The following is a 9,982-nucleotide window of genomic DNA, read 5'->3' as shown; positions in this document are numbered from 1 at the left end:
GTCATATGTGAATTGTGTTTTGATCAGGGTTCAGTTTTTATTAATAATAATGATGGAGTTTTAATTAGACTGTCGTGAGAATCAGAACGAAAAATGTTCAGCTTTGACTTAAGCGCCACCATCTGGTAGGACATGATATCTATATCTATATATCTATATTTCTATAAAAAAAAAATATATATATATATATATATATATATCCATTAATTTTTTAAGATAAATAAATAAATAAATATATATAGATAACTTGGGATTCGAAATAAACGTTTTTAATGAGGGAACGAAAATAAAAGCCTTCACTTAATCGATGTCTCCGTGGACCAATCAGATCCAACGACACTACATCGAGCGCCACGCATCACAGCCAATCACAAGGCCCGGTTTTACCTTGTCGCTGCCCTTTCATTTATCGTGCACATGCGCAGTTCATTCTAAAAATGGCGGCCGTGCAAAGTGGTCAGAGTGAAACGGAGGAAGAAAAAGAGATTCAACCAGAAACGTCCAACGATGGCTCCAGAACCGACGGGCGGCCCCCCGCCGGGTCCCCGGGGGTTCCGGCCTCCTCCCCCGGGGCGGTGAAGCCCTCGGCCCCGGGGGAGGAGGAGACGCTGCGCGCGGTCCTGCGGTTCCTCCAGAAGAACAACCTGTCCGAGTCGGTGGAGATCTTGCGGCGGGAAGCGGGCTTACCGGACGAACCGGAGGACCAGACGGGCTCCGAGTCCTCCGGGACGGGGTCGGGGGGCCAGGAGGCTGGAGGCGGCGTGGGGGACGCGGGCTCCCTCCTGAGCCGGGTGTCCGCCGCCCCGACCCCCGCTGCTGCTACCGTCGCTGCTCCGCCGCCGCCGCCGCCCTCCAAAGGTCCGGTGGTCCCTGATCTCCTGTTTTAAAAAAAACTTTAAATACATCTTTCTATTCCGAATACGGTGTCTGGTCCGTCAGTTCAATTCAACAATTCATGCATAAACCCAAAGTGTGTTATGGTTTGAACTTATGTCTGCAGGTTGATCCATAACCCATTCATCTGCTCTGCAGAAAGATTACTTCTAGATTTGTATCTGGTAGCAAAAACCCAGACGACCCAGACCCCCCAGACAAAGACCCATACCCAGACCCAGAATTGTAATAGCTTGCATAAATTCAATAGTCTGCACCGATTCTGTTCCGTGAGGTTTTAACGTGATGCATGTGCTTTGTTGACACTTTCAGTCGGCGCCGGGGACGACCGACCGGATGTGAACGTCGTCCTATCGGCCTACAGCCAGCAGGGGGACCCGGTCCTCTACGACGTCTACTACAGCGGCCTCAAGAAGTTCATCGAGTCGGTGCTTGACTGCCACAGGGCCGAGCTGTCCCAGGTCTTCTACCCGCTGTTCGTGCACATGTACCTCGAGCTGGTCTACAACAACCACGAAGCCGAATCCAAGGCTTTCTTTGAGAAGTAAGTCAATTGTAAACGGTAAACAGACTGCTGTTATACAGCGCTTATCTAACCATTGGCCACTCAAAGCGCCGTACAATACTGCCTGACATTCACCCATTAATTCACCCATTCATACACGCATTCACACACCGACGGTGGAGTCAGCCACGCAGGGCGACAGCCAGCTGGTCAGGAGCAGTCAGGGTGAGGCGTCTTGTTCTGGGACATCTCATCCCTCTAGCTAGGAGGAGCCGGGGATCGAACCAGCAACCTTCTGATCACCAGTCAACCCGCTCTAACTCCTGAGACGCATGCCGCCAATGTTCTGTTTGGTTGTGATTTAGTTTAGTTGGTTTTATTTTATGTTGGAGGAGTGAACCTCTGTGTCTTGACCTTGTTCCTTGGCGACATATTGAGTTCCAAACCACTGTAGACTCCTAACCGATGGTGCGTCGTGGTGTTCTAGGTTCAGCGGGGACCAGGAGTGTTACTATGCCGACGACCTGCGGATCCTGTCCAGCCTGTCGAAGAAGGAACACATGAGGGGAAACGAGACGCTGCTCGACTTCCGCACCAGCAAGTTCGTCCTGCGCATCTCCAGAGACTCCTACCAGCTGCTGAAGAGACATCTGCAGGAGCGGCAGAACAACCAGATCTGGACCATCATCCAGGAGCACCTCTACATCGACATCTTCGACGGCATGCCGCGCAGCAAGAGTCAGATCGACGCCATGTCGGGCAGCCTGGCCGGCGAGGCCAAGAGAGACTCCAACAAGGCCAAGGTGGGTGTGGTCGCTCGCTGGGCCTGAGGGCTCAGGTGCATTGTGGGACTGCGGGTGTGGATACAGTTGCATTCATGGCGTTCAGCAGACGCTTTTATTCAAAGCGACTTTCAATAAGTCCACTATGCATCTACTAGCGTGTGTTGTGTACGATTCATCCCCGCCTCCTGCAGGTGTTCTACGGGCTGCTGAAGGAGCCGGAGATCGAGGTTCCTCTGGACGACGAGGACGAGGAGGTGGAGAACGAGGAGGGGAAACCCAAGAAGAAGAAGCCCAAAAAGGACAGCCTGGGCAACAAGAGCAAGAAGCAGGACCCCAACGCGCCCCAACAAAACAGGTCCAGACCCCAGCACCATCCACTGTCTTGAGGCTCTCCTCTCAATCAATACGACAGCGCAGTGGCGTTTAGAGATTCACTATATGACGTTTACATTTACATTTAGGGCACTGAGCAGATGCTTTTATCCAAAGCGTCTTAAAAACATTAATCCACTCATTCACACACCGACGGCGGAGTCAGCCCCGCAGGGCGACAGCCAGCTGGTCAGCAGCAGTCAGGGGGAGGCGTCTCGCTCAGGGACACCTCGGCACTCAGCTAGGAGGAGCCGGGGATCGAACTAGCAACCTTCCAGTTACCAGCCAACCCGCTCCACCTCCCTAGCTAAACCGACCAGGATTATATAACATGAAAGTGTAATTATTTTTAATTGGACATTATCAAAACCTACGCACACATGGTTGTTGGTTCAGGTGACCTCACTGAACGGCCGCTTACGGACGAATGACTCGGTTGGTTCTGAACCTGATGGTGTCTGTGTGTCTGTGTGTCTGTCTGTGTCTGTGTGTCTGTGTGTCTGTGTCTGTGTGTCTGTGTCTGTGTGTCTGTGTGTCTGTGTCTGTGTGTCTGTGTGTCTGTGTGTCTTTGTGTCTGTGTGTCTGTGTGTCTGTGTGTCTGTGTCTGTGTGTCTGTGTGTGTCTGTGTGTCTCCTGCCCAGAATCCCACTGCCGGAGCTGAAGGACTCAGACAAGCTGGACAAGATCATGAACCTGAAGGAAGCCACGAAGAGGGTCCGGCTGGGCCGGGACACACTCCCCTCTATCTGCTTCTACTCCTTCCTCAACGCGTACCAGGTACGGCCTGCCTAAAGCACCCTGCTGATGCACAGCGTACCAGGTACGGCCTGCCTAAAGCACCCTGCTGATGCACAGCGTACCAGGTACGGCCTGTCTGAAGCCCCCTGTGGATGCACAGCGTACCAGGTACGGCCCGGTCTAAAGCACCCTGCGGATGCACAGCGTACCAGGGACGGCCTGTCTAAAGCACCCTGCTGATGCACAGCGTACCAGGTACGGCCTGTCTAAAGCACCCTGCGGATGCACAGCGTACCAGGGACGGCCTGTCTAAAGCACCCTGCGGATGCACAGCGTACCAGGGACGGCCTGTCTAAAGCACCCTGCTGATGCACAGCGTACCAGGTACGGCCTGTCTGAAGCCCCCTGTGGATGCACAGCGTACCAGGGACGGCCTGTCTGAAGCCCCCTGTGGATGCACAGCGCGCTGCATCGTGGAGACGGTGAATAACCCAAGGCTTATCCAATGTGCTCAGAGGGATGATTATCTCTTCTGATGTAATCTGGGTTATTAAAATCAGAAAAGGATCCAGTCTCGTGGCAAACATGTAACGTAACATTAGGGTTTGCTGTCCCATGACATGTCACCAGGTGTGAGGCTAATCCCACTCACACCTGGTGACGTGTCATGGGACCTTTTTAAGTATGTAAACATACAGCATCATCGACGGAAATGTGTTGTTGAATAGTGTTCAATAGTTAAATGGACTGCATTTATACCTCGCTTTTATAAGCGGTTGCCACTCAAAGCACTTTATAATATTGTCTCGAATTCACCCATTCATCACACATTCCCCACCAACGGCGGAGTCAGCCCCGCAGGGCGACAGCCAGCTGGTCAGCAGCAGTCAGGGGGAGGCGTCTCGCTCAGGGACACCTCGGCACTCAGCTAGGAGGAGCCGGGGATCGGACCAGCGACCTTCCGGTTACCAGTTCTGTGTTCTTTTTTGTGTATGAATGTATTGATAGCACGTGGAGTCGTGACCGTTGTTTCGCCGCTGTGCTCTGAAGGGTCTGACGGCGGTGGACTTCACAGACGACTCCAGCCTGATCGCCGGGGGTTACGCCGACTCCACCGTGCGCGTGTGGAGCGTCACGCCCAAGAAGCTGCGCAGGGTCAAGTCTGCTGCAGGTACCCCAGGACCAAGCACTAACCATCACTAGGTTAACCCGTTCCCCGTGTACAACAGAGACAGCTACGAGGCGCTACACCATGCTAAGTACTGTTTTTAAGTGCCAGGACGTACACCACGCAATAAGTGCGTACATTAAGCACCACGACGATTTTCCCTTTATTGTGCATTCCTGTCTCGCTCACCTGGTCGATTTAGGGGTTCGATTCCCAAAGGCTCCCCATGTCAAGATCACATGAATGATGGCAATATGGAGAAAGTAAATACCACGATAATTATGGGAGATTTTACACAATGATGAATGATATTATAGGTCATTACATTGATGTACATGGAAATTGGAAGTATGTTATCAGATTTTTTTGCTAAGACCTTTTTTTCTGATGGTTAAAACCTCATATTTGCTAATTTTGAGGGCATATTTTCTAATCTAGAAAGAAACGGAGTATCAAAATAAGAGTCTTCATTTCATTGTGAATACCATTCTAAAGCAATAATCATATTGAGTTACTGCCCGGCTGACCATCGCCGCTGAAATGTTTTCTGTGTTTCTCTGGTTTTCCTTGCAGACCTGAGTCTGATCGACAAGGAGTCTGACGACGTGCTTGAGCGGATCATGGACGAGAAGACGGCCAGCGAGTCCAAGATCCTCCACGGCCACAGCGGGCCGGTGTACGGCATCAGCTTCAGCCCCGACAGGTGGGCAGGGGCTCAGGGAACAGCCTCTGGACAGAGGAGCAGCCTCTGGACAGAGGAGCAGCCTCTCACATAGAGGAACAGCCTCTATAACGAGGAACAGCCTCTGGACAGAGGAACAGCCTCTGGACAGAGGAGCAGCCTCTCACATAGAGGAACAGCCTCTATAACGAGGAACAGCCTCTGGACAGAGGAACAGCCTCTAGACAGGAACAGCTTCTATAAAGGGGAACAGCCTCTATAACGAGGAACAGCCTCTAGATAGAGGAACAGCCTCTATAGAGAGGAACAGCATCTAGACAGAGGAACAGCCTCAGGACAGAGGAACAGCCTCTATACAGTATATGTATATGCTCTAACAAAACAGTATATGACATATGTGACTCTCAGCCTCTGCATACGTAGAGAACAGCCACTTCCATACGCATCTCTTAATAGAGCAGCGTCTTACATCCGTTACTCTGACAGCTCTTGGCATCGGACCGTGTTTCCGCATGCGACTCCACCTCACCTCCGTGGCCCCTGGTGCTTCTCCTCAGGAACTACCTGCTGTCGTGCTCCGAGGACGGGACGGTGCGTCTGTGGAGCCTGCAGACCTTCACCTGCCTGGTGGGCTACAAGGGCCACAACTACCCCGTGTGGGACACGCAGTTCAGCCCCTACGGGTACTACTTCATCAGCGGGGGGCACGACCGCGTGGCTCGGTGAGGACCCCCTCCCTGTGGTTCAACGTGCATGAGAACGGACTCCGTAACACAGCGCTCTAACCAGTGGCCGCTCAAAGGGCGTTACAACACTGCCTCACATTCACCCATTCATGCACACATTCACACCCCGACGGCGGAGTCGGCCCCGCAGGGCGACGGCCAGCTGGTCAGGAGCAGTCAGGGTGAGGCGTCTCGCTCAGGGACACCTCCACACTCTCACACTAGGAGGAGCCGGGGATCGAACTAGCGACCTCCCGGTGACCAGTCAACCCGCTCCACCTCCTGAGCGAAGCCTCGTCATCACATGGTAGTTCATGACGTTCTGTGGTGTTCTCTGCAGCCTGTGGGCCACGGACCACTACCAGCCCCTGCGGATGTTCGCTGGCCACCTGGCCGACATCACCTGCACCCGCTTCCACCCCAACTCCAACTACGTGGCCACGGGCTCCTCGGACCGCACCATCCGTCTCTGGGACGTCCTGACCGGGAACTGCGTCCGCATCCTGACCGGGCACAAGGTGAGGCATCGGACGAGGGGTCTGCTGCTCACGTCCTGCAGCGCCCCGTTTAGTTTGAGCCGTCATCACAAAGTACGAGGGGAGGGAATCACAGGGTGTCTCACGATAGGATACGCGATACATGGCCCACGATACCGATAATATCGCAATACAGCTATTCCGCGATAATCACTATGTTGTTAGACAATCCAATAGAGATATATCACGATATATGTCTAACGATGAATACTATAAGACTGTGAAATGATAAAGTGCTGGATTTCGGTCTTTATTCAAGGTCCAAACTGAGTTTTTCAGCTACTGTCTTTGGCTAGTTAATGTCCGTTCAAGTTTCCCTCATTCGTGTTTGAGCGCGCCCAGGAGAAGCAGGGAAATCTGTTTAGAGCGCCTTATTTTATTAATAAAAAAACCGATATTTGGTGCCAGTGTATCGATTCTAAGATCGCACATAGAAGAGTGACGATACATCGCCTTATCGATGTTTTGCCCCACCCCTACAAAGTACCAGGAAGAAATATAAGATAGGTTAAATCTTCATTCTTCTCCCGTTCTTGCACGTCTGTCGTCCAGGGTCCGATCCACGCCATCGCCTTCTCCCCCAACGGGAAGTTCATGGCGTCGGGGGCGACGGACGGCCGCGTGCTGCTGTGGGACATCGGCCACGGCATCATGATCGGAGACCTGAAGGGACACACGGACGCCATCTACACCCTCAAGTTCAGCCGCGACGGGGAGATCCTGGCCTCCGGTGGGTGAACTCGGCATCACTCAAAGTGTGATCATAGAAAACGGACTGCATTGAGACAGCGCTCCTCTAACCAGTGGCCTCTCAAAGTGCTTTACGATACCGCCTCACAGTCACACCTTCATTCACCCATTCCCACCCCGACGGCGGAGTCAGCCACGCAGGGCGACAGCCAGCTGGTCAGGAGCGGTGAGGGTGAGGCGTCTCGCTCAGGGACACCTCCACACTCAGCTAGGAGGAGCCGGGGATCGAACTAGCAACCTTCCGGTTACCAGCCGACCCGCTCTGCCTCCTGAGCCAAATGCCGCCCTATTGGTGACAAATAAATGGTTATATGGGCATACTAGTGGTCTACCCATTTCATTACCCCCTCCATAAAACAGAGAAATTCCTTAATTTATTATAACCCACGCTTAGTTGTGATTTTTTTTATCCGAGCTATCTTTGTTGTATACGGGGAATGGGTAAACCTAGTGACTGATGTTCTATGAACATCCTTACTGTACCACAGAGATATATTGTTTCTTATTCTGACAAATGTACTTACTGTGAGTCGCTTTGGATGAAAAACGCCCTGAATGGGATGCCTGCCTTATAATGTATCTATATCCGATAAATAATGAATGACGTTCGTCTCCAGGCTCCATGGACAACACGGTGCGCCTGTGGGACGCGTTCAAAGCCTTCGACGAGCTGGAGACGGACGACTTCACGGCCACCACGGGCCACATCCACCTCCCGGAGAACTCCCAGGAGCTGCTGCTGGGCACCTACCTGACCAAGGCCACGCCCGTCATCCACCTGCACTTCACCCGCAGGAACCTCCTCCTGGCTGCCGGCGCCTACAACCCCTGACCCTCCAGAACCCGACCCGGATGCTCTAGAACCCTCTGGAACCCCTGACTACGACGCTCTAGAACTTTTACGTCAACCCACCCGAAGTTTGATTGACAGGGTTCTCCATCGATGGCAGTGAGGCAGGAAAACGAAGACCTGGGGATCACTGATGAAGGTTTAAATCAAGGCTTTGGACGTTGTGATCCGACGTTTGATTTGTCATTTAAATAAGACGCAGGCCGCAAGCTAATGTTGACAGACAAGCCTAACAAGGGGAGGTGCCAATACTAATCCTAGACTTTTTTTTTTTAATTGCCGCCATGAGTTCTGCTGTATTCGACTCGTTGCTGTTCTGTATTATAGTGTCTTTTATACCGTTAAAACTTGTAAATAAAAGTGTTTTTAATAATTTTTGAAACATGTTTATTGTTATATTTTTTTACATGGTACAGACAGTTTATTACAAGCGCATCACGACGCCTCCTCCTCCTCCCTCAGCGACGATCCACCGCTCAGAGGGGAACCTGGAGAGAGAGAGAAGGCACAACGCTTAGGAATCAGTCTGGACTCCGATGCATCTGCTCAACGCAATTAGAGATTTGAGTATGAACAGGCTATAATGAACAGCTTATCCGGTGAATCAACTGTAAATGTGAAATGGACGCATGTCGCCTCCAAGAAGAAGAACCCATTGTTCTCAGCCTCATTAAAGGGGTGACATTATGCCACCAGGTGTGAGTGTGATTAGCTGCTACAAGCCATTTTAAAATCTGTGCATCTTACATGTAGGTGGACACGACCACTTGTGACGTCAATAAAACACAGACAGGCAGACTTTCAAACGGCTTGTAACGGCTGATCATACTGACACCTGGTGGCGTGACACCGGCCCTTTAAAGGCGGGCAGGCATCCCTTACATCATTTCTCAGTGACGGCAGCCTGCTTCTTGGGCTTCAGTTTGAAGAAGAGGATGAGGGAGGCGATGGTGGCGTAGGTCGCGAGTACGCACTGGAGGAACAAGAACCAGACCCACGTTAACGCCCCATCAACAACCATCACATCTCATTTAATCATCTCACATCATCAATCGATGTAGAGACGCCCTGAACTCACATTCCTCCTCCCTGTGATGGTGTAGGAGTTGAAGTACTTGGCGATGCCAGTGAACTGGTGAGATCCGGTGTCGTGTCCGCCCATTCTGTGGTTTTAATGGTCCTGGAAAACACAAAACACAGGCGAATAGATGTTAAGGAACACACAGACAGGAAGTAGTGAAGGAGACCATGATGAAGGCAGATAGTTAAAGTAACGGTACAGAGATTACATAGTTAAAAGGGCCAATAACACTAATCAGGTCAGGACCACTCCAAGATCTCCTTCTAAACCTACTAATGCATTGAATTTAGTGTCATTTCAGACATCATCACAGTCTGTGATCTTTGGATTGAGTTCCGTCATTGATTGCTTCTGTCTGATATAACTTGACATTGCCTTATTCATCCACCAATCACCTTCCTTTAAAGATAAAGTCAGTGTATACACTTTGCATGACCATACAGCTCAGTTAATGATCTGATTCATTCTGCATTAACCAACTAACCAGTCAGTTATATCAAAGCTGGTTAACATGCTAGGATTAGCTTAGCTTGCTAGCTCATACTGTGGCATTAACTGAAACGGGAAACACCAATAAAAGACATTAGGAGCGAGTTATAGAGTTTTAAAGCATGCATTTAAAGTGCAATAGTGCCTTTGCTTAAGGAGTGTGTCCTCTCTCACCTTTAAGAGTGAACCCTGGAGTGAGACGAGAGCGGAGTGAGACAAGTGTCCTTCAGCGGTGGCCTCAGTGCTATACAACCGGATGTCCCACCTTCTTTCAAGAAAAGCCATCCGGGTGGGGGACACCAACGTCGCTCAAATATCCTTCCCGCCGATTGGTTGACAAACACATCGATCATTCAGCACGAACCAGAAGTCCCACCTTCTTCTCGAAACACGCCATCTGGTTGGAC

General features: G+C 51.2%; 2 protein-coding genes across 2 annotated transcripts; one reads left to right on the top strand and one right to left on the bottom strand.

The window, feature by feature from the left end:
- Window positions 1-398: 398 nt before the first annotated feature.
- On the top strand, window positions 399-8,387 carry taf5 (TAF5 RNA polymerase II, TATA box binding protein (TBP)-associated factor). The gene is made up of 11 exons (XM_060046572.1): window positions 399-858; window positions 1,207-1,438; window positions 1,887-2,202; window positions 2,376-2,539; window positions 3,198-3,333; window positions 4,345-4,465; window positions 5,036-5,165; window positions 5,702-5,866; window positions 6,210-6,387; window positions 6,958-7,135; window positions 7,773-8,387. Exons 1-11 carry the CDS (start codon window positions 438-440, stop codon window positions 7,985-7,987), a joined length of 2,256 nt encoding a protein of 751 aa, XP_059902555.1. The 5' UTR covers window positions 399-437; the 3' UTR covers window positions 7,988-8,387.
- On the bottom strand, window positions 8,369-9,896 carry atp5md (ATP synthase membrane subunit k). Its single transcript, XM_060046624.1, has 4 exons — window positions 9,750-9,896; window positions 9,084-9,185; window positions 8,888-8,978; window positions 8,369-8,493 (listed from the first exon to the last, which is right to left on the bottom strand). The coding sequence occupies exons 2-3, from the start codon at window positions 9,165-9,167 to the stop codon at window positions 8,889-8,891; spliced, it is 174 nt and encodes a 57-aa protein (XP_059902607.1). The 5' UTR covers window positions 9,168-9,185; window positions 9,750-9,896; the 3' UTR covers window positions 8,369-8,493; window position 8,888.
- Between the last annotated feature and the right edge of the window lie 86 nt (window positions 9,897-9,982).

This window comes from Gadus macrocephalus, chromosome 3 (genome assembly GCF_031168955.1).
Source record: "Gadus macrocephalus chromosome 3, ASM3116895v1".
NCBI classification, from domain to species: Eukaryota; Metazoa; Chordata; class Actinopteri; order Gadiformes; family Gadidae; genus Gadus; species Gadus macrocephalus.
The sequence above is the reverse complement of the archived record's forward strand: the minus strand, read 5'-3'. Positions and strand labels throughout refer to the sequence as shown.